Raw genomic sequence first — 18,885 nt, forward strand, 5'->3', positions numbered from 1 at the left:
AACTGATACACCTGAGCAAATATCTAACTCTTCAAGGATTGATCCTACTCTCATTTCAGTGAGTTTGGTGGGAAGCAACTAGCAGATGCATTCTCATTCATTGCTCTACACCAATGTGGAGTGCATGACTTATACCTCATACACCATAAAAATATTTGGGTTTTTTCATCACTTTTTCTTCAATTCAAGGCTGTGTACACTCTATGCCTGTACTGAATAAAGCTGCATTTATAAGCAATAGCTCTCCCTGTAACTCGTTGGAAGAATTTTGCTTCATGTCAAAAAATATTCTTAAGGAGATTGTTTCTTGTGACGAGCTGGGCAATATACCATTTTCCATATTTAAATGAAAGAGGATTAAAAATTTTAGTCAAGGTATGAGTCATCCCTCCCTTGAAGCTAGAATTCCAAATAATGGTTTATATTTTGTGTTGAGGCAGAGCTTTACACTCTTGCTGTAAAGCTTCTTTCCTAATGCAAATACATTCTTTGAGGAACTAAAAATCTAGCAATAAAATGAAAGATTGCAGTTTATATACCCAACATTAAAATGTACTGGACAGAACTACCTGATCTCGCTTGATTTTCAGTTTAGCAGGAATTCATTTGCCTTTCAATCAAATGCTATGCTGGGTCACAGTTCACAGATGCATCTGTGAATGTAGGACGAAGGTCAAATTTCCACTGTTTTCCAGAGGGAAATTCTTTCTGTCAAGACTACAGGTTTGGGCCTAGAGTAGACCTGTCAATAACATGTTATCAGTTTTCAACTAATCAAATATTACAATGTAAGCAATTGCACAGCCATTTACTTATAAATATGAAGTGGGTTGCTGGGTATCATAACTTATTTGCTCCTCCTTTTTTTTGGCTTCCTCAGTGTTTTGTTTAGCTTTGTTCACATGGCTGCAACTCACAAAATATGCCGGGCACATTTGAAACCCAGGAAGACAGAGACTTCATTCTATAAATTATTAAGCAGCCTTATGGGTTTTTCCTCTTCATGTTAAAGATACCGAATTTCTCATCCTTCATCATCATCCAGTCCTCTCATCTTCCCCATGCAACAATTCCCAGTCTACTACCTCCAGTACCTTTAAGCTTTTTTTCCAAGTGTTCACACCTCCTCGCTCTATACAATGAGCATACTTCACCCACAGGCTTAGCGAACTAAATAAGAAAACAGATATGCCTCCTCAAAGACTCATGGCAGAAGCATCAGAACTGCAAAAAAAATGATGGGGGGAAAAGAGTAGCTGAGAGGAGAGGCTGAGGCAGAGCAACCATTTTGCACTCTTCTACCCAAACCCAAACACCATCTATTTCACTCATATCTCAGAAACGACCATACCAATTGCTAATGAATGCTGCCACAGAAAGTAGCATTTGGAAAACTATCCATAAAAGATTTTCTAGCTAGTTACTGTGCTAAACTTGCAGAGATGAACTACAGAAGCATAGAAAAGCAAAATACTATTCTTTTCTTCATCTGTTTCAAATTAAGGTTCAAGAAAGAGAACACGCTTACTGCCAGTGTTAGAGGCTCCCAATTGCAATGTTTTCAGTTGTGAGTTTTCTTCCCCATTTAAAACCAATAAAAGCTTGTTTTTACATATTAAGACGCTACATAGGGATGCACGGAGTGGATGTATAATACACGCACAGTTGTAACACTTCACTACCTTAGAGGAGTCCTTGACCTTCTCAAAGTCCTCCACTCATGGAAGAGAAGGACCTAAACTACATGTGACAATTTGCATAGTGCTGTGAACGGTTCAGTGAAAATCTCTGCTTAGTGTACTGCAGCACTGCAGAAAGCAAACAAAAAATGTTAGGATGCATGAGAGCAATACTGAAATGGTTAGTAAAAAGCTACTTCAGCAGTTATTGCGTTGCTCTTTCTTCTGATATTTCTCCAGGTCTGTTTTCCCATTATCAAAATAAAACCAAATAAGAAAAAAATCAAGCAGAAACAGATATTTTAGAGATAAGTAAGAATTCTCCTGAGAAGTGAAGCTAAAAAGACTGCAACATTTATTTTCTGGACAGGAGGTAATTAATATGATAAGGAACACAAAAAGTTATTTTATCTTTCAATGTAAGAACAAAATAATAGCTTATGAAAAGCAGCACGTTTATCTCACGAGCAGAGACAAAATATCTCTCTGCTCACCCAAAACTCAAGTAAGCTAGGGAGTTTACTTCTGCAAAATTTAGCTGACTCCACTTGCACTGTGCAATTTTAACAAACCAACTGAACCTCTCTATAATTAAAGTGAGAATTTTTTACAAAGATTTTTGGATTAACTGCCAGAAGCGCCCCACCACTCCAACTGAATTACATTAAAAGTCTTCAGAGCCTGTGCTGTTTAAATAAGTGTTTTATCACCTTTCAACTCGTCAAACATTACAATGTAAGAATATGTTGCAAGGCCAAATCACACAATCAACTCCCAGAACTCAGCCCACCAGTTCTGGAAGAAATTTAAATCCTTGTGCTGCAGAGCATAAAGCCAGTCCTTAAAAAATGCGGGCTAGGCATGTTACAGGCAACACATTTCAAAATTACCTTCCACAGACATTCGTGCAGCTACTCTGAGTCATCTAGTAGTGGTACAAGATATTAAACCAGATGGAGCATTGGAAACAAATCCTGCAGAAGAAAGGTTTGTTTGTATACTACTGTGCTCCTAGCTGCAAGCAAATGGAAGCATTCAACTGTTTGGACAATGTCCATGTTGTGCTGTATGTAGCACAGTTTGAAAACTGTTACTCAAAGCTGTTCTGCAGTTAGTGTGTCTCTGGCGAGCAGGAAGAGTTTCTTTCCATGCTTACACTTCAGGTGATAAAGAAACTGAGTGACTTTGGAGTCTGGAGTTTGAGGCCCTTCCCTCCAGGCCCTGCTTTGAAGAACATTTGAGTATTTTATATAAGTAATTTCAATCAGAGCTGCAATAAGAGAGACTTGCCATCAGCACACTCCGATTAGAGACATCACCTTAAATCCTTGCACTGTGTCAGAAAAAGAAGGGATGTGAATTTGAATTACCAGGTTAGTGACGAAATCTCAAGGTTATTGCATATAAAAAGGAAGGGACTATGGCCCCTACTTGGACTGCAATTTCCTCAGAGCCCAATTTGGTCTTAAAACCTGAAAGGGTGATGAGAGGTGAACGCATCCTGCCCTTGCTAGTGGGAAAAGACATGATGCTTAGTTTACTTTTACACCTCGCTGGGCTGGACCCTGTCTGGGGTTCCGTGAGAAAAACACCTCCAGCAAACTGGGAGAGACTGCAGCAGGGAGAGGGGAGCTAGAGGTGGGATGTGCTCCCCAGCTGCAGTTTACAATCTCCTTTGGAGGAGGTAGGGAAGAGTCACAGCAGGTGAGATCGAGTGCAAACCGCCACTACGGGGGCGGGGGGCAACTGGAAGGTGTTGCGTAAATGCCACAGAGCAAAGCGGGCACCATAAATCTGCACCAGAGCTCCATGGATTGTTAAGTGATGCAGTCGTTGGCTTATGAATTCTGGTGTGGCTTATGCGGCCCACAACGCAGCACTCTCAGGATTTGCATACCTATCAAAAGACGCCCAGAAGACTTCAACGGTATAAACTAGGTGTCTTGGACATTTAGGCACATCCAACCTTAGTAAACAGCAGGGGGAAGTTTTGACTACAGAACTTTTGGGTCTTGGCATCCAGAGTGGGTTTTAGGCAATGGAAAGGCCTCAGGAAATCACCAACAGTGAATCCATAATGTCTCTATTGAGTGGTACACCTGCGTAGGCAGTCCAAAATTTCACTGACCTTCTTCATGCCGTGTTGTGTTAACCTCTGTCAGGACTGGTTATGACTTTTCATTTATACTAGCTGTTCATTCCCACCCAGGATAAACACAAAGAAATGTAACATTAATTTACATCCAAGTAAGTGTAGAACTCTGATGCGCTATCACATTACATCCAGATGTACAAGCAATGACACAGCACACACACAGACAACATGCTAACACTCACCTGAACTGAGTACCCGAGTAACCCAAGCCCTGCCATGTTCAGCTTACTTGAATCTCAGTTTCTTCCTAGCACAGAGATTTCTTCCTAGCATTAGAGAGAACTCTCCCCAGATACACGTGCTTGCACTGCTAAAAATAAACCTTACTTTAGCTCATTTTTTAATCTCTTGAGCTGTTTTCATACTTTCCCTCTGCCTGTGTGTGGTATTTGGTACTTGTCTCAGTTAAAAAGCCAAAGTAATTCTTATCCAACGAGCTGCCTCTTCTGGATCATTAATGAAGATAAATAAGACCAGTTCCCATATCAGTCCTTTATTAGTACTTATGATTAGCTTTGCTTGTGGTCTTTCAGCCAATTCCAAATCCACAATGCTCCCATCCAAGCCAGCATGAATTAAGTTTTCAAGGATGATTATATTTGACACTGCATCAAAAGCTTTATTCAAATGTAAACAGGGTATTGGCTACTGCTCTTTCATCAGCCACTAATTTTATAATGCTGTTATTTACCAGTAGTGATCTTGTTTGTCTTGCAAGACTTCTTTATTGTTCTAAGTCATGCTGATTTATATGTATCATTCCATTACGAGTTATTTATGAGGCATGTGACTTCTGGAAGTATGTCTAAATATTTGCTGCTGAGAAACTATGTGGTTACCTGTGAAATTAGTTAATGAGGTAAACGACAAAACAGCATCATTCACAGGCTAACAGAAGCATAGATTAGTCACTTTAAAGTAGCACCAGCATTGCTTTCAAGCAAAGGTAATTCTTGACAGCTCCATGCTGGCATCATGCCACTTTTACTTTGCGTGATGATCTGCAATTTGTGCCATGCCAATAAGCCGCTGAATGAAATATCAACTTAAGCTACAAGAAGAATGCTGACAACATAATGCAGGAAAACCAGATGAAGGTGATCGAGTCCTCTGAGTCATCTGAATTCTACCCTACTCTTAGACTATGGTAGCAGCCTGATGTAGTAAAAATCCTGATGATCTGTATGTGGCTCCAAGATCCTCCCAGGCACATCGATGAGGACAATTCTGAAGCAGAAGACAATAACAAAAGAGTTCCCCGTGGCATACAGCACCATTAGCCTTGCCTGGAAATACGCCCACAACTCCAAATACAATTCAAGTCATACTTCACATACAGTCACTTATAATTCAATATTGCCATATTTCAAGGGCAAGAATAAGTGTCGTGAGATTAATTTGAGGCAGCATGGGATACCGCACTCTTTAAAATGTAGCTTACTTGGTAAGTAATGGGATCACCATCTGTACTTTTCTCCTGGTTAAAAGATGGCTGGTTAAAAGAATTTGGTACTATAATGAAACTAGGAAAGTGTTACCAATCTTCCCTTTGCACAACTTCTTTTCAGTTGTGACTGTGTATAAACCAAGCATGCTTTGGGAAAAAGAAACTGCTGTGCTAGAAGGCACAGTTCAGATCACTCTAAAAGAGTTGAAACCTCACACAGAGAGGAGGAAGAGGAGTAAGAGCCATGAGACAAATCATACCACCACCACCAATAATAAACAAACATTCACTGCACTTAGCCATTACCTTGCATTAGAAGATCTCAAAGTGCTGTATAATTAACTAACGGGAATTACTATTACCTCATGCTACAGATTACACTGAGTTGCCGCTGCCCTGGGAGCACTCAATGCCATGGCTTCTCTTGCTGGATTTGTCATTTTACATGACTACTCTCCGCAGCCCTACAGAAGGAACTGTGCAAAGCGAGACAGGAGGGCCTGGACAGCTATTTCTGGACCTACAGATGACAAAATGTGTTTTCCAAGTAAAGCTTGTTAAGTCAAACTACACGTATTTAGAATTCTTTGCCAGATGTCTTTCCTACCTATTCTGTGTGCTTAACGTTCTGATGCCCTTCACTTCAAGGGCCCAGAAGGGCACAAAGTCCTCTGATGTCTGTCTTGCAAAATTTGAAAAAGATCCCATAAAAAAAAAACAACAGAAAAGAATCTCCCCCACAGCCCTCATGCTTGAGGGGTGTCCGGGCTATCAACAGTCACCAGGAAGAATGTTTTATCACCTCTGGCCTCTACCTCAGCTTTCGGAGAAAGGTTTTGCTTTCTTCCCCTGATGCATCCTTGGCTCCTCACACATAGCGTGGGACAGGGAACTCCCCTCCTCCACTGGCAAGCAGCAGTCTCAGGTGTTTGATTCATATGGGGGCTTAGGAAATAATCTTTCCATAGCTCAGGGGGACAGGTACATTTAGAGTATTCCTTGTACTTCCTTTTACTGTGGGGCATGGTCCACCTCTTAAGATCACCTAGACATTTTCACTAACAGACATTCAGTGTTGCGGGGGTGCAAGGCACTGAAGAAGCCCTTGGGCTGCAGTACACTATAAGATTGTTTTTTTAAAAAAAAATTCTTTACACTAAAGCTCTTCAGATCCAGAACTTTCCCAATAACCTGCAAGAGCCAGGAATAATTTTGTCAACCTTAATACTTTTCCACTGGGGGAAGATTTTGCCCTTCTTTGATACAGCAAAGGTTGACAAGGAGAGATGCAACTGGTGCTCCAGGCTCTGTGGCAGAGCGTGGCACTGAATGGCTCCTTTTGACTCTTCTGGACTTCAGGCTCTTCCCTGCTTGCAACTGCAGGGGACTGGACATGACTGAAAAGCCTATGATGCTTTGCCCATCCAAGGTACTAGGGCAAGTCAGAGGAGGTGGATTAGCATTGTGAACCTGGTATCGGGGAAAGAGGCAAAAGGAGCAGGAATGATTACAATTTATGGGAATTATTTTTCTGTCCCTCCATGGGTGCTTTCCTTGTATGAACTCAGGGATTGTTCAGCGTAGAGAAGAGAAGGCTCAGGGGAGATTTTATCAACATGCATAAACACCTGATGGGAGGAAGTAGAGAAGATGAAGCCAGGCTGTTCTCAGCAGCACCCAGTGACAAAAAAAATCTACTTTATAAAGAGAATGCTTTTTTACTGTGAAGGTGGTCAAACACAGGAATAGGTTGCCAAGGCGGGTCATGGAGTAGAGAGATTCAAAACCAAGAGGATATGGCCCTGAGTGACCTGCTCTTGTGTACCCTGCTCTGAGGAGGCGTCTAGACCAGAAGATCTCCAGAGGTGCCTTCCAGCCTTGGCCATGCTTTGATTCTACGACTGAGACAAACCCAAATGCAAGTGACTATGCTGATACACTGTTCAACCAGATGGTGTAGATTTTACTCCTCTAGAGATCTTTAGACTCAACTCTGAGTTTGACTCATCTTACCTGTGTGGTTTTTTTAAAAATTTACCTCACAATATTTGTTTTACCAAAATAAGCCAGCAGTCCCACAGTGCTTAGAGGACAAAATCAAAATAGGACAAATGCATTCCCACTATAACTCAGTCTACATTTTGTCTTCTGGATATGCGGCAGTTATATAAGCATTATTCCCAGGTATTTTTGCTGGCATAATAAAAAATGTATATGTATGAAAATGGCAGTCTGGCATAAGCAAGCTCATGATTGATTCAGCTCTGTAAGACCAAGAACAAACAAATCAATATTTATTTAAAGAGCCTGAAGAAGTTTGTTTTGCTGTGCAATTACTAAGTTCATATTTGACCAACTTACATCTGATCAAATTTAAACAGCTACACATGGAATGTGTATCTTGGGGTCCATTGCTATTATAACTGTAGTTTTGACTAATTAATCACTGGCTTAGCCTTAGAAAACTAAAACAATTAAGTATAATATTAGCCATTTCACAGATGGCAAGCAGAAATATCTAGAGACCAGGAGTTAGCTTTACAAAGGGATGAAGAACCTTAGTGAAACTGGCATGCTCGAAGTCCTATGAAATGGTGGTCCCATGCCATTCTATGGCTTGGGTGATGCTTTCAACCCCTGCCTAGAGGTATTACTTTACAACAAGACAATCTATCTGCTTTTGTTAGGACAGTTCCGGTAAGATAAAAATACACATTTGGTGATGCTGGATGAAGCTATAAGAAACTTTTATAAAAATAAAAGCATGGATTTCCATTGACTCATGCTGCTGGCGAATCTAAGAATACATAAAATGGCCTTCATTGAAGATGACAGAACTGGGGAGAGAGACAACGCTCAGCTTTATCTTTACATTAGTAACAGAAGTAAATCACAAGAACAGACTAAGTTTAACCTCCAAACATTTCTTCAGATGTCATTAATTCCTTGATTTCTAATGTGGACAAAATAATTGACTTAATATGGTCCTCTTGAATATATTGTTCCAAATATACTCCACAAAGGAACCCCATCGCTTCACAGATGTCCCTGAATATATAATGGCACATCTGGTGTACAACATAGAATAACATACAACATAGAATAACATATAAAACAATAGTTTTAATCAGGGAACAGGGTAAAGGAGATTCTCTAGTTGGCATTAATGACACAAAGCTCCTTCAGTTGAAGAAGCTTCTCATTTTGCACATCACAGCACAGCTTCTGCGGTTCAATGATTCCCTGGCTTTACATGACCCCTACCTACTTCACTTGTTCACAGGCTTTTCCTAATGAATACCTGTCCATGTGGCAGCGGCCCATTAAAAGACTGCTGGATAATAGCAGGTCATGAGCTGGATGTGAGTCAGTGTCACGCTGGTGTGAGATACAAACACCTTACTGAGCTGTATAAATAGAAACAAGACCTGGAAGAAACACAAAGTTATCTCTCTGCTCAATTAGAAAGGCCTGTGCCAGAACCATGCATCCAACTTCTGGCACTCTTCAGGAAAAGCTGGGGGGAGTCTGGCAGAGTGCAATGGCAGCGACAAGAGGTGTAGAAAACATGACACACATGGGAAGACTGGAAGGATGAGGACTGTTTGTTTAGAGAAGATTTAGGGTGGAAATTGTAACAGTCTTGAAAGGTATGAAGAGCTTCTGCAAAGACGAACGGAATTTCTCCCTATTTCTTGATGGACAGGACAAGGAGTGTCAGGCTTAAATTACAGCAAGATTTAGATTAGTCATGAGGCTAGACTTTCTAACAGGGAAGCTAACAAAAGGGTGTCTCAGACAGCAAAGGCAGACTGCAGACCTTCCATCATTGGGGGGATATGAAGAGCATTTCCTTGGCACTACAATCTAAATGTGACCAGCACACCCCCAACTTAAAATCCTCTATTATATTAACATTGTACCAATGAGGGAATAGAAGTATTCTGTGAAGAAAAGGATTAGCCACACAAAATAACTAAATGCCTTAGACAGTTAGAAGGTGTATTTATCTGCAAAAATTTCTTCTGTGGGTCGTTCAGTGCTATCTGACATGCATTCCATCTCGTTCACAATCCGCTGTTCTTCAACAAGAGATATTAAGCCATTAAAATGAGCAATTCAGGAATGCTGATCTGCTGCAGAAATAGATTTATGGTTCTGCTGTCAGACATCAAAATATACCGAGCTGAGAAACACCAAATGACTCAGCAACAGCTTGGACTGCTATTAAGATACTTCTTGATCACGTTTGCCTAAAATGAAATTGCTATTTCAATTATTTTGCCTTGCTACTCCCTACAAAAATTAATCAGCTCACTAACGATCACTTGAAAAGAATTCTCCAGCATAGATAAGAAATAATTGGTTTTGACAGGGTATTTTCATTGAGCTTTGTTGTAATGAAGTGGACAGAAGGTTATGCAACATCACTCGGTGCTTAATCTCATGCTTGTCAATGGTCAAAGAACTGCATGACAGACTCAGACAAAAAGGCATTTTGACAGACTGTCTTATCGAAAATGGTGACCTGACTGCATACATTGAATTCCGATTTTTTAAAAAGGGGGTGGAATAGAGAAGTTGGCTGACAAACCAAGCCCTCATTTATAGCAAATGCCTCACACCATGCTGTGCTGGGATGCTTCCACAGCAGCAGTGGAGCAGGACCATGGGACTTACCCATTTTAATTGCCTCCCAGATCCTCTACAGAGCTCCTCTACTGTGGTGCATAGGTGTGCTATTATTTATATACGAGTCTAATGTTCTAAATATGTATATTAAATGACTACAGAGAAACTTAAGGCTTAATTTTATCCTTCCATTTTAGTTCTGTAAAGTGCTGAGGATGTTACACTTTCATTGGTAACTGGTGTTATCCTCGTGCTCTTTTCTTCCTCTCAGGAGCAGCTCAGTCTTTCACATTTCTGCTTCTTTAGCCTGGTACCAAAGTAACGGTTTAGGTTACATACTAATTTATAGCATTATATCCTTGTAATAGGAAAATGTCAGTGTCAGAAGCAGCACAGCAACGTTCATGAAAATGCACAGATTTGCTCCCAGACACCAAGCAGTTATCTCAGTCATTTCTTAGAGAAAGAAAATATAGAATATAAGACATAATGTTGTGCTCTCAATTTGCATGTACTGAATGTGATGACAGCTATTTTTGTAAGTGTATCAGCCTATGCAAAGAGAATACGGTGACAGAAAAGTGACAAGAAACAAGCAGATAAAAACAGTAATTTTCCTCAACAAAATGTAGTTTATTCCTCTGCCCACTCCCTAACCTGTTTTCTCCCTGTCTCTACTCTTCTGTTGAACTTTTATCTCCTTCTAAATCGAGTACATTAGCTATCAGATCCACACCAGTTTGCCAGAGAACCTGATTTTGGTTTAAATCTCCCCTGCTCCAGGCTCTATGTTATTTCTTACTTTTTCCCCTTAGTCTTTGAATTCTGCTAACCCTCTGCAGCTTTCTGTTTTTGTATTTTTGCCGGTAACTTATTATTTTGCTTTTTTGTCATTCTTTATTGGCTCTTTGTTTCTCCTCTCTGTTCAGCCTTCTGTCAAATGTCTTTTTTTCCCCATGCCTGCCTGTTTCTGTGCCTTCGCACACGCCACCATATATGCATGCTCTACACATGCACTCTTTCTTTCTGCTACATCATCCGGTGCTGACTGTGAGTTAACACAGTTAACTCTGGCTTTTGGTCCTTTGGGAGAACCATGCCAAAAAATCATGATTTGTCTTTGTCATGGAGGAAAACATAAATGCCAAATACAGCTATCTGCAGTAACAAAGTATTGTAATAAAGTTATTTGACAGATGTATAAAATACAACATGCAAAAATCTGAAAACCTAAGGCAACAGATTTAAGAACTTCCCGCACTGCGCCACCAAACTGACCACAAGTAACTAATGCCGTGGAGAACAGCAGCTTCCACCCAAGCCCTGCCCCTCTCTGCTGGAGAGATCCCCTGCTTCTCTGCTTCAAACACTGATGGCTCCAGATGCTTCCAGAGATTCAGTCACCAGATACACTCCCCAGGTCCAAAGAACTGCTTAGAAGCTTCTAAGAAAAACGCCCTCGTTCCGATTCCTGCGTTTTGTTCCGCAGATCTCATCTTGAAGCCAGAGGCAGCATGCTCTGCTCTGCAGAGGATAAAGACACTGTGTTCAACACCTCCGCTTCCAGCAGGCTAAGGAGCGGTACTGACAAACTCCAAAGGGTGACCTAGAAGTTCTCCATGGTGATGATGAGGAAGACGACTGAACTGACAAAGTTTAAGAGTTAACTTCCAGCATATGGAATTTAAAGGAGTTAGAAGAAGGATGGGAAAGTAGAGATCTATTTTGGATACAAGAGACACCTCTAGAAAAATTTATTTCTTTTTTGGTATTACTGCTTGGGCTGCTTTTTCAGCAAAAAGATGATGCTGCATAGGCAAACATTCTCCCAACAGCACAAAGCAGTACAGAGATATGACAGTGCTTTTGTACAAAACTGTCTTTTCAGAAGACGATGGCAGATTAATACCACTCTTCTGCTATAAGCAGTTAAAATCTGTATTTCTGCAACAGAATATATAATGTACATAGCTAAACTTGTGTCAATCAAACCTCCAATCCTGGCAGGATCCACACCAAAACCTCTGTACTGCAGTGGTTTTTACTGGCAGTTAAGCAATACACTTGAAATTCATCATTTTCACCTCAATAACTGGATATTCAATGTCCACCATATTGAACTGAATCCAGGCATCTCAGAATTTGAAGGCTGTTTAAAATAAAAAAGATTCATGTTGCCCTGCTGAAGAAAAACAGAGAAATTCTGAAATGTAGACCCAAACTATTTCAGAACGCCTTCTAAAAAAAGGCAGATATAAATAATTCTGTTTGTTTCACCGTTTACTTTAGAAAATTTCCATTTTCAACTCCTGGTTTAAATTCGTCAATTTAAGCAAATTAATGCAAAATCCAGCCCCTGTGTGTGGTTTGGGAAACCATGGCTAGAAGAATGCACATTTAAAAGAGGTAGGCTAGGATCAAAAGCTTTTTATCTTTAGCAGTTTCTCGTTTTAATCCTCTGTGGCAACAAACAACATCCTGGTTGTGTAGTGGCCTGTGTAAAATGAAATCAGTAGAGCTCCAGCTAGCACCGTGGTATTTGACATTTCAAACACCGCGTTTCAGATAAACTGCCAAATTCATCCACACAGAGAAGGACTTTAATGGGCACAGAGAAGGAATGAAATCTCATCTCAAAGAACAACTCTTCCCTTCCAGGCTCAGGTGAGATTAAAAGCCTGACATGGGGACTCTGTGCTACAGCATTCAGAGGCGCATCTCTTCTGTGGGTATTTTGCAGATCTCCCTTTCTAAGATCAATCCATCAAGTGTCTTTCTAAATACGATGTTCAGCACAAATACCTTTATATCCCCCTTTAGAGAGTCGCAAATGAACATGTTCTAGGCAGGACTCAGGAAGCTCCTTCCTCTCACACGTTCTGAATTTTTTTCTAAGAGATTGGAAAAAAAAAAGTGGAGCAAAGTAACCTACAATAGTCTTTAAACGCAAACTGGAGGGAAGAATATGAGGAACAAATAATATCATCTAGAGTTGTCTGAGGAGTTGAAAGAAAATAGTTTTCATTCATTTATATCTTCTCTCCCAGAATATTACGAAATACACTGGCTGGATCTCTCAGGTCCCATGCACTGCACATCAGTCTGCTCCACTGCCTTTTAAAGCCAGTCCCGCACAGCAGTGCTATTTCTCTTTTCCACATACCAGGTGAAGTTGGTCAACTTGATTTGCAAACTTGTGAGGTCCAAGAGAAAAGAGGCTCTGGTGATAGACAGCAGTCAGGGTAAGCACGGTTTTTAGCAAGGCTCTACATTCAACAGAGTCCTGCTAGAAAGACCATTGCCCTCTCTGGGCATCCCATAACAGAGTAACATCAGAATGATGCCCTCCCTGTGACGGGACAACAATCTCAGACACATGCACCAAATCACGATCTTGCATTTGTTGGGAAAGGAAACTGAGATGCCCCTCTGCCATAGAGACAGAAAGCTTAACCACATAATGGCAGGAAAGAGCCCAAAGTCCCTGCGAGCCCTCAAGACTCACCCCAGTGGCTCAGTGCCTGAGGGAACTGGTTTGGCTGTGTTGCTGGCAGAGTGTGGTGGTTCAGCTTGTCACCACTGCAACTGCAGGAAAGGGTCTCTTACGATGTCCCTTGTGTCTTTCAAAAGTTCAGTCTCTAATGAGACCATAGCATCAAGCAGTCATGCAGAATGCTGCCCTGCCTCCTACGTTGTACACTGAAATCCGTCGCCGTCTTTTCTGCTGCAACCCAGAGCTAGTGGAAGTCAGTCAAGCTGATCGGATCAGTCAGTTATTAAAAGAAAACCTGAACAGTTCTAGAAGGTGGTAACATCTCAGCAGATGGTGATGCAAGAAGCCACTTGAACTTCTGTACCTCTTTCTCCGTCACCTGACAGTTACATTGCCAGAAGGAAGTGCAGCTACCAAGACACACCATGCTCCAGCAGCCACAAAATGGGACAGAAACACCACTGAGAAAAAATGAGAAGAGGATAAAATACCATCTGAACAGGGGGATGCGACCAGCATTTTAACGGTGTCTTACTACTCTTTGCACAAGCAAATAGAGATTGAGTGAAGAGAATTAAAAGCAGGACTAGCAAATTTCCCCAAGCACGCGTAATGAACCAACCATCAGAAAAAGAGGTACCCAACAAAGACAGAAGAGAAATAAAATTTCCTCTGAACAGTGAAAACACAGCAGTTCAGGACAGCTAAAATACATGGACCTTATTTATATATACACCTGATACAAATGACACGTTGTTTCTCACAAAACAATTTTTACCCATCTCTCCCTGGGGAGCACTAACTACAATGTAATGGGAATTAAAGAAAGGATGAAAACAACCGTCTTTCCTAATGCATAGTGCATCATGAAAGTCAGATCCTGTTAAGCCTTGACTGTTGAAGTAATCCTTACTCATGCAAAAACTACCAATTAATTCATCAGGGGAAAATACTGTATTAGCCTAAAACTCTGAAAACGGATGAATGTAAATGCCTTCTTCACAAGAGGTCAATGTTATTCAACAGACTGGATCCTTCAGGACAGTTCTGAAGAATATGTGAAGCTTTAAAACATTGACACTCTTTAGCAAGAAACTAAAGCATCAGAGCACAGCAGCTGAGCTAAACTGGCGTTTTCTGAAATAAGAAAGTCTCCTTCCTTCCCTGCCCAGAAAAAACAAAAACCAAATGCACAACATAGCACAACATAAATTGTAAAATTTGCTCAAAAAGCATTTCTTCAAGGGCAAGCAATTTCTTGTATATAGGTCACCATTTGACTTCTTCAGAGAAAAAAAACAACCATACAGGCAGAAGCAGCTGTATTTCAATGTAAGGAATGCATTTCACTTTGCTGGAAATGTTTGCACAGTGTCCTCAAAAAAAAACAGAATGTGGGAAACAAGAAAACATGCTGCAGTGAACTATGTGAGACTGTGCACAATCAAATTACAGGAGGTAGCATTTTCCAGTGGTTTGAATCACAAGACGTTGCTTCTATTCTGGGATGTACCTGACTTACCATTTGACCTTGGGTAATAAATGACATGCACTCTCTCTGGGCATCCCCTTCTTCATTTGCAAAAAGATGCAGGGTCTGGTCTAGCAATATATTAATTAAAATAATTCTGCATTAGAATGGGAACATTTATCAATGGACCTAAATTTTGGTCAAGCATGAGTACACATAGACTATAGATCATTATCGTTTTCCTCATTAAGGCACAAAATATTTTAATTAAAAGCTTTAATTTTTGTTAAAATTATAAATTAAAGTTGGTTTTATTAATACTTAACAGTTTAGATTATTTTGATTTATTTCTTGCACTATACATTTAAAATTACAATGTGGTGACAGAATAAATAATACTAGGAAAGGATGTTAGCTTACTGATTAAAACATCAACAAGGGGACACGGAATATGTTTCATTGGCAAAATAAACCCCTCTATGATTGTACTTAACCCATTTGCTAAATGGATTCCACAATAAGTGCATACCTGTACTCATCTGTGGAGATGTTTAACTCTCTACAGCGGCATAAAGTATAATTTTTCATCAATCAAGCAAACAGAGAGGAGAGCTTTCCCCTTTCTTGCACTGCCTGTCAGAGGTGATTGCACCTATTCTCCAAACTGTTCAGCGATTGCTCTCAAGGACGTAAGACAAATGGATGAAGGAATTAAATGAAGCAGTAGAGTCCAGGGAGCTACCTTGTTCCACTGGTATCTCACAACACCATCATAAGCACTGGCATGGCGACTAGACACTCTCCGCCAGTGCAAACTGAACTAACAGGGATGGCTCGTTCCTCTGTGAGGAACCATCCCCTCAGGCTGGCACTGCTGCACACTGCATGGAGGATTGTGATGCATCTACAAAACTTTCCTCATAGAAAATGCTGTCAGAATGAAAAGTTTGGTTGTGTTATGGTTACAAATAACATAACCATTTTTATGGTTACGATTATCAGACAATCCTATACAAGGAAACAGCACGTATGGTATGCTACTTTAAATGCTTAGTGCTGTAAGAATTTTTGTTCAAGACAATCAAAACATTCGACTGACTTAACATTCTTCTTGCCTTCTCTGGATACCCTGGAGTCTCCTGAATCCCCCATTAAATGAATTTCCTTGGACTCTGATTGCAGTGACTGGTATTGAATGGGGCAGAGCCACTTGTTTTCACATCATTTATTTACTTGTAATAGTTGCTTCCTCTCCCAGGAGGAAAGAAAGCCAGAAGCATATGAACTTGCAAATCAGTGATTAACAGAGGAAACACAGATTGGACCTGACAAGAGGACAGGGAAAAAAAAAATCTAACAAATGCCTGCTCAGATACCACACTGACCACTTAGTAACAAACACCACAGCAAACAGAATCAGTTGCATTAATTATTATGCTGTAGTCAGTGGAAGCTCTGAATTTCAGCACTGACAATGACAATTTCCTAGGGCAAAGTCCTGACTACTGAAACCAACAGCACCTTGAACCATAATCACATCTCACGTCTTCCAGAAAAAAAGACAACTCTCATTCATAAAAAGAACTGAAATACATGTCCAGATTTCCACAAGACTACCAGCTCCTCTACGCCGGGGTTACTAAGACCAAGCGCTTCTGAAAATCCACTTCCTTGCTTGCAAATTATAGCACAGCACCACTTATTATTAATAAGGTTCCCCGCTCTGTTTTACCCAACACTACTCCTTTTTTCCTACCCCACTTCATTTTACGGAAAGCCTGGCGTTCCTCCTGCCAAATAATTCACCACCTGGCAACCGACAGCTGATGCTCCCGGCGTGCCCGGGGAGTGGGATGCTGCGGGATGCAGTGGGATAGAGCGGGATGCAGCGGGATACAGCGGGGTGCATGGCCCTGCTCCCGGAGCCCTGCCCCAGCGGCGGCACCGCATCCCGCACGCCCTGTCGCCCTGTGCCCCCCGCTCCCGCTCACAAAAGACGCGTCTTCTATTCTAGGGGGAAGAGCGCTGCGGACAAACAGCTCCTAGAAAAAGCCCCCCAACCCCGTGTGGCCCCCGGGGCTCTTCCTGCAGGGTGTCCCCAAAGTGCAAGCTGGAAAAGGCGCTTTTTCTGTGTGTGTGGTGAGAGCCCCGGTCCCGCTGCATCCCCGTCTACAGCGGCGCAGAGGCGAGGGCAGTGCGGGGCGGGAGGCCGGGCTGCCAGCCCGGGACACCGCCGACAGCCGCCAGGGGACCCGCCGACGGCCCCGACGGCGTGGCCTGTCCCCCTCGGGGGGTGCCCCGCCGCCCCCTTCCCCGTCCCCTTCCTCCCCCCCGCCCTTTTACCTCCATGCCCAGCCGCTGCTTCAGCACCAGGGCGGCGCACAGGTACCCGGCGCGGCCGACGAAGAGCTCGTCGGAGCCGCACTCGAGGAAGGAGAGCGGGGCGCAGACCTCGCTCAGCTCCCGGAACTTGCCCAGCGGCCGGGCGAAGTCGGGCAGCCCCAAGGCGCGGTAGACCAGGGCCGCCACCGCGTACACGCCGGCGCCGCCCAGCAGGAAGGCGGCGCGGGTGTCGGCGTCGGCCTCCCCGCCGCCCTCCTGGTAGCGCAGGCAGGCGTCCACGACGCGGCGGGCGGCCCGCAGGTAGGCCTCCCGCGAGGGCGCGAAGAGCGGGCACTGCGCGACGTGGTAGAGCATGTAGGCCACGCCGGCCACGCCGCCGTACAGCCCGCCCGGGCAGCCGCCGGGGCCGCCCAGGGGCGGCAGCTCCCGCAGGATGCGCTCGATGGTGGCCGTCACCAACGGCACCGCCGCCTCCTTATCCGGCGCCGCCGCCGGGCTGCCCGGGTAGTCATCGAAGCGGTTAGCGAAGCAGCGCTGGCTCTCCATGCCACCTTCCCCCCCGCCACCCCGCCGCCGGCCCGGCGCGGCGCTCTGCGCGGCGGGAGGCAGCGAGCGAGCGAGCGGGGAGCTGCCGGGGGAGGGGGCGGGGGAGCGGGGCGGAGGGAGCTGCCGGGGGAGGCGGGAGGCAGCGGCAGAGGCGGGAAAGGGGCGCCCCCGCGGATGCCCGGCGGCCGTGAGGGGCGGCCGTGCCCGTGGAAGGGTGGCGGTGCCCGTGAGGGGGGGCCGGGCGAGGCGGCCGCTGCCGAACCGCCGGGAGCGGGGATGGGGGCGAGACCGGCCCGGTGGCCTCGGCCGTGGCGGGGAAGGGTCTGCCAGAGGGCGGCCGCCGCCGCCTCCCCCGCCCCGGGGCGGAGCGGCCGCCGCTTTCCCCTTCAGCGCCCCTCGGCTACCTTCGCTCAGCCGGGACCCACCCGGCTTTCCAGAGCGCCGAGCCGAGGCTGCGGGACCGGTTCTGGTGTCCCCCTCACCCGCCGGGCACCTTCATCCTTCCCACATGGAAGACCCCGCTGCGCCTTCGCCCCGGTGACCCGCCTGCGGATCCCCCAGGAAAAGGGGTTCGTTGGGTTTTTCATCCTCTCCCGCCCCGCTGCCGCCAGCAGATTTGGCTCATGGACGTGTGCCGGGCCTGCAGGAGAGGTCCAGGGGCGGGAAGGGTGGCCGGGGAGCTGCGGAGTAATTCCTGGCCGTGGAACAGCCCCTCGGGGTCTGCCGCAGCCAGAGCAGAAGGATGCGGCCAAACCCGAACCAGGGCAGCCCGAGGACAATTTACGCGGAAAGCTAAGCAAGTCCCCAGCAGACAGGCGATGGCACAAGGCCATCTTTGGCCCCTTTCCTTCGTGTGTGAGCCAAGCAGACCTTATGATGAACAGAAAATTTAGGCCACCGAATAGATTTCTAGCTAAAAGAAAAGAAAAAATAAGAAGAAAAATCTTGAAGCAGATACTAAGAGCAACTCTTTCATGACAGAAATACACAGTTATAGAATCACAGAATTGCCTAGGTTGGAAGGGACTTTTCAGATCATCTAGTGCAACCATCAACCTAAATCTTGACAAAAACCATCACTAAGCCATATCTTTAAGCACCATGTCTACCCGTCTTTTA

The 18,885-nt window shown here is 43.9% G+C and overlaps 1 protein-coding gene across 1 annotated transcript in view; it reads right to left on the reverse strand.

Moving 5' to 3' along the window:
* LANCL3 (LanC like family member 3) overlaps positions 1–18,065 on the reverse strand; it is a 35,173-nt gene extending 17,108 nt beyond the window's left edge. Inside the window, exon 1 of the mRNA XM_074604073.1 lies at positions 17,221–18,065. Within this exon, the coding sequence (XP_074460174.1) occupies positions 17,221–17,766 (546 nt within the window). The 5' untranslated portion in view covers positions 17,767–18,065. The remainder of the gene's footprint in view (positions 1–17,220) is intronic.
* Positions 18,066–18,885: the final 820 nt, after the last annotated feature.

The sequence above is a fragment of the Larus michahellis genome, chromosome 1, assembly GCF_964199755.1.
Source record: "Larus michahellis chromosome 1, bLarMic1.1, whole genome shotgun sequence".
Classification (NCBI taxonomy): Eukaryota; Metazoa; Chordata; class Aves; order Charadriiformes; family Laridae; genus Larus; species Larus michahellis.